The sequence below is a fragment of the Sceloporus occidentalis genome, unplaced genomic scaffold (assembly GCF_023333645.1).
Source record: "Sceloporus occidentalis isolate IW3139 unplaced genomic scaffold, rSceOcc1.0.p SCAF_4, whole genome shotgun sequence".
NCBI classification, from domain to species: Eukaryota; Metazoa; Chordata; class Lepidosauria; order Squamata; family Phrynosomatidae; genus Sceloporus; species Sceloporus occidentalis.
Genome location: NW_028316984.1, coordinates 112,626,743 through 112,632,742, shown reverse-complemented (window position 1 = coordinate 112,632,742; position 6,000 = coordinate 112,626,743). Strand labels below are relative to the sequence as shown.

Below are 6,000 nucleotides of genomic sequence, written 5' to 3'. Positions count from 1 at the left end.
AAAAAGTGGGGGAACTTCATGAGAGTTCAAAAAGTGGGGATACTGGCAAAATATATATTCATGATTTTAAAATCAGAATAGCAAAATGGCAGCCAAAATAATTTTAAAAAAACCAGAATGTTGGTTGCTGAATTGTGGAGAAAAGTGTTCATTCATTCATTCCAGCTTTATAGAAAACAAGAATTTAAACCAAAAAGAGGAGAAAAGCAGGAGTCAGCTTGGCCATGCAACAGACAAAAATATTCTTATGAGTATATTATTTTTAGCAAGGTGTTATATATTCTCTCGCACTCTCTCAGAGTTTTGTTTGCTTATTACAGAATCTAACAAGTATCCAGAAATTCTGCAGATAACATCACAAACTGAAGGCTGACCAATTAAAGCCAGGGGCTTAGCCATTTCTAACATTCACTGGAAGTCTTGCTGTTATTTAACCTTAATAGCAAAACTCTGTAGTTCCCTAAGAACCATATCTATTTTTCATCAGCTGTACAGAAAAATGATGTAGGATTCACACAGACAGAATATGCTCCTGAAGGGTTACATTGTTAGCTTGTTAATTAAGACTCAGTGTAATCTGAAAACTGTGTCGTTGTGGACATCCTCATTTTATTTCAGGTTTGTAAAACTAATCCAAGAAGTGGCGTGGTAGAAAACTGAAATGAAGAATGTAAAAGTGAAATGTATATTCTCCAAATTCTCCTCAGGAGTCTTCTTTGCAAGTACTGATGTTAAATATGCTCCAAATATCACAATATTTACTGCAAAATTATTCACCTGTAGTTCAAATTAATATCTAATTTTAGTATCAGAAAGTTGGCATTTCATTTAGCATATCAGTCTTTAACAAATCGCAGTATATATTAACTAAGCTACAAAAGTAAAGTGCATTGTGGCATCTTTGATAAATAAATTTTATGTGTCATAAGATTCTGGAGACAGATGCCTACTTCACCTGATGACAGAACAGCAGCAGAATTGATCCTACAAAACCAACAGGAAAAAACTGTCAATGTAAACAAAGGGAATTGTAACACTGAGGGAGCACCCTGGAGTACAGTCATTGACAGGAGCAGACAAGGCACCAGGGATTGGGAACAGCTAGAACAAAGCAATTGCTTCCTATATCTTCCTGAGGATAAAAGTGGTGAAGAGATACAACCAGGAGGCAAGCAGCAAAAGAAACTGCATGCTATGGAAGAAGCCAGCCTAACCACCAACTGCAGCAAGAAAAGAAAGGTCTTGGCAGTAGGGAATTCAATACCCAGGGATATAGAGGAAACAGTGTGCCAGCCAGATAAAATGAATCAGGAAGTGTGCTGTTCAGAGTTCAGAGAAGGGCAATGAGACATGGAGAACAACATATGAGACTTTCAAAGAGCTGAGCATCTTCAGCTTGGTGAAGAGAAAACTGAGAGGTGACATGATAACAATCTTTAAATACCTCAAGGAGTGTCACAAAGAAGAGGATGCAGGCTTGTTCTCTGCTGCCTCAGAGGGTAAATCTAGATCTAATGGTTTTAAGTTACAGGGGGGCACAATTTGATTGAATGTTAGATAGAATGTCTTGACAGTGAGAGCAGTTTGGAAATGGAAGCAATTGCCTAGAGAGTTGATGGGCTCTACTTCTATGGATGCCTCCCAAAAGAGGCTGGAAAGCTACGTGCTGAGGATGCTCTAGCTGGGCACTGAGCAGAGGCGTCTGACTCTATGATTCTCTTATTCTATGCATGACATGTTGTCTTGGCAGATATTTACAGTATATACCTGCTTGGGTAGGAGGGAATGGGGGAAACTGAAATATTGTAGGTACACACATTATCTTAACAGTGGTCATTTAATAATCAGGAGCTGGGATTTAACATGGACATCCAAGCACAGATAACCAACTAAATGCGTGAATAGTGATTAAAATTCTTTGTCCAATCCAAGTTACAAGAGACAGCATTTAATCTTATCTGTTGGCTATTTAATTATACAAATATAATTAATGTATGAAACCTTTTGTCACTGGATCAAACAGGCAAACTATTAGAGAAGAGTTCTATTAGCAGTGATAGCTGAAAGGAAACTCCACAGCCAAGAGAGGCATGTGCCTTTGTATACAAGCTGAAAACACAAATGATGATGTCTTGCTGCCCTATTTCCTGACTCCCAGAAACATCTGGATGGGTACGAATAGAGATAGGACTAGATGGACCTTTCATCTGATCCAGCAGGGATCACAATGCATGAAATACAATATTTGACACTATTTGACAGACAACATGCAGCAGTGATCTGTATTTTATAACTGGCATACAGCTACGGTTGGTATTCATGCTATTTGATATCTGATGTGCAGCTGTAATCACTATATGACAGCTAGCATGTGGTAGAAGTGAATATTTGACAGTATGTGACAGCTGTCATTCTCCATTTAGAGTTGTTGCTCAAATAAAGCACAGTTATTTTATGCATTGTTACCCACACAGCAGATTGGAAAGTTACTCTGACAATGAATGGACATGCTGCAGTTGTCCCTAACTGAGCCATGGTGTATTTCAGAACATCATCCTTTGCAAACTCTGTGTAGGATTGCCAGTAATATCCCAAGGAAAGCCAGTGGGTGGAATCAATATAGCCTGTTTTAGTAGGTAAACATGACGGGGTCTGTGTTGGACTATGCAGTGCATACTAAATACATCTCTCTCTCTCTCTCTTTCTCTCTCTCTCTCTCTCTCTCTCTCTGGAAAACACATGTGCCTGGGCATCTCTACAGGAAAAGTGCTAAAAAAAAAACCTAGGAAATAGCCACACCTCTTCCATCTGCTCATTCTTTACTAGCTGTATGGAGAGAACAATAAAGGATGGCTGCAGAGATTGTAACATGCAAGAGAAGGCATTGCCTAAGACAGGAGTAGGCAATATAGCCCCAGCTCTTAGTTTGTGACCCTCAGACATCTCCCATACTTTCTGGGCTACCCCATTTCTACTCCCTTCTCCCAGAGAGTGAAGCTTCCAGGAATAGAAAGTAACTAAATAGTCTGCAGCCTCCCTGCAAGTCTGAACAAGGCTGATTATGAGAATACTACATTCAAAAGTGGTTGTTTGACCATTTCCCTTTTTTATGATTTGGAGATTTTGGTCATCTGTGCATGTCGGTTCCCCATCCCTGCTGATCTAAGATTTGTTGCTGCTCAGGAAATATATAGGTTTGAATCTATAGGATAAAATAAGTTGGATCAATTGTACAAAACGTTCTGCAGTGGTCAAAATAATATATCCCAGGGTCCTAAGAAAATCATATTTTAGTTATATTCATTGAAAAATAATATCGAGGTCACAAGAAAATTCATTCATGATTTAGTGACATTCATTGAAATTTCTTTTCTCATCAGCTACATATTGCCCAGGAGATCACTTCAGGGGCCATTGGATATAGCAGTTCTTCCTCACAAGCCATGAAGGAGGTCTTGGCCCAGAGGTGTATTGCTGTTGGTGTGTGGAAATCTCTGCTCCCCTTGGTGCTCTAACAACTGTAATGACAAAAAGAAGGTTTCTAGGAGCATAGGAAAGGGAGAATACACTAGATCCAGACCACTCCCATTTTTCTACCATGCTCCCAAGATACAGAAAACATTTCAGTTCTGAAGGGGATATATTGATTAACCTCTCTCATTGGGACAAAGTGAAGATGAAATGCTTTTAAAAATTAAGAAAAAAGGAGGAATGAAGTTCTGCCACTCCTGCTAACACAGATTGTTTCTCCCCACTGGATTTCTCTTTCAGAGTGCCTAGGTCAAGGTTCTATAAAAATGACTTGGTAGTCTCTACTTCAGGGACTACTCACTTAATCAGTGAAATCTGGATGACTTCTGCAGGTGAGAGCCAGAAGAGAGCTATTCATGCTGACCTGTACATTTGGAAAAAATGTTATTAGCAATATTCTTCCATTTAATAAATCTTCACAGGAATCACAATGCTGTCAAAGTTTCAATGGGTCAAACAATTCTATTTCACATTCTACAGTAAATTTCCATTTTAAAAGATTTTCTTCCAGACATAAGTTTATAAGACAATATTTAACTTGATCGGGAAATAAAATTTATAGTGCAATCCTATGGTTCCTGGAATGGTATCTCAAGAGATATATCAGAGCCAAGGGTAGAGAAAGAGGTCCAGCTGCTCAGGAGGAGATCCAACTTTAGAGCTCACCTGCCAGCCCCTACAGGGATATCTGTGCCTCATATCTCTCCACTCTAAGGACTACATAGGAGTCGGGGAGAACGTATGGTAGGAGTGTATTGAGGTGGTAGTGTGATAGAGTCTCTAAATAAAACCCATAAGGAATCTACCATGTAATTAGCATCTCACATATTTAAGTATCCTGATGTTATGTACTCTGTCGAAGACCTCCTGTGGTTAATCTCTTCTTTGACTGTGGTTCATATGTTGATTGGTTGATTATCTTAGTTGTAACATGAACAAATAACCAATAGGTATTTGTATAGTTTGTTTGTTTCTATAACACCTTTTTCTCAGAAAGAGACCCAAGGTGGCTCACAGATAAAATTATTTGAAAACTTTACGATAAAAGTTTAAAAACAATTAAAAACATAAAGGTAAAAACAGTATAAATTACATAAAACATGCAAAAGTTTAAAAACATAAGTAAAGCACACACCCCATATTAAAGCCCCCCTGACACAATTCTATATTAAAAGCTTGCTTGAATAAAAATGTCTCTTCCTGCTGGCAAAAGGAAAGCAAGGATGGGGTCAGCCTAGCCTCCTTTGGAAGGGCATTGCAGAGAGTGAGAGCAGGCACTGAGAAGGCTCTCTCTCTCATATCCTCACTGAGAGAGTTTCTGGTGGTGGCTGGACCAGGAGAAAGTCTTCCTCTGTAGACTGTAGGACCCTTGCAGTTGTGTACGGGGGGATACAATGTTTCAGATAGTGTTTGTGCTTTCACTTTTTTCCTGGAAAAGAGATATTGTGAAGGATAAATCCACCCCTCTGTATTTGTCAGTATACTGTATAATTGTGGACTAGTCCATCTCAGATTTTATTTTAGACTGGAATTATAATGAAATATTAAGGCATTCTGGGGAGAATTCAAATAAGTGGTTCTTTTATGTTTTCATGAGGACCTGTGATATTGTGTGCTCTGGTGCATCTGAATAAGTGGATTGAAACCTACACAGGAAACTGGACAGGGGGAGTGTGTCCATGTTGGTTTTTCTGGACCCCTCAGTGGCTTTCAACATCATCTATCATGGCATCCTTCTGAATCACTTCTCTGGGATGGGACTTGGAGGTACTGTTCTACAGTACCTCTGTTCTTTCCTGGAGAGGCATTCTCAGAGGATGGTTCTGAAGGATTCCTGCTCGACTTTTCGTCCATTGAGGGTTCATTGTTATCTCCTATGCTGTTTAACATCTACATGAAACCTGTGGGAGTGGTTGTCCAGAGTTTTGGAGCAAGGTGTCACCAGTATGCTGGTGATATCCAGCTCTATCACTCCTTTCCACCTAATTCCAAAGAAGCTATTCCTATGCTAAACCAGTGCCTGGCAGCTGAGATGGGTTGGATTGGATAAGGGCAAACAAATTGAAGCTTAATCCAGAAAAGACAGAGGTGCTCCTGGTCAGCTGAAAGACAGATCTGGGAATAGGGATTCAGCCTGTGTTAGATGAAGTTATACGCCCCCTGAAAACACAGGTTTGCAGTTTTGGGCTTACTCCTGGATTTAGTTCTGAACCTGGAGACTCAGGTACTAGCAGTGACCAGGAGCACTTTTGCACAGTTAAAACTAGTGCATCAATTGCACCCATTCCTGGAGAAGTCAGATCTGGCCACAATGGTACATGCCTTGGTTGCATCCTGTTTGGATTACTGTAATGCACCCTACGTGTAGCTGCCTTTGAAAAGTGCTAGTCAGGAATGTAGATATGTGGTAGAAGGTAGGAGTAAGTGTGGAAGGGATGAGTAGGGTTTAAGAATGTACAAGGCAAAAAG

At 39.7% G+C, this 6,000-nt stretch overlaps 1 protein-coding gene across 1 annotated transcript in view; it reads right to left on the bottom strand.

Moving 5' to 3' along the window:
• Window positions 1-2,102: 2,102 nt before the first annotated feature.
• Window positions 2,103-6,000, bottom strand: part of DCDC1 (doublecortin domain containing 1) — a 370,698-nt gene continuing 366,800 nt past the window's right edge. Inside the window, exons 40-41 of the mRNA XM_089521309.1 lie at window positions 3,833-3,895; window positions 2,103-3,518 (exon numbers count right to left, since the gene is read on the bottom strand). Of these exons, the coding sequence (XP_089377435.1) occupies window positions 3,833-3,895 (63 nt within the window). The 3' untranslated portion in view covers window positions 2,103-3,518. The remainder of the gene's footprint in view (window positions 3,519-3,832; window positions 3,896-6,000) is intronic.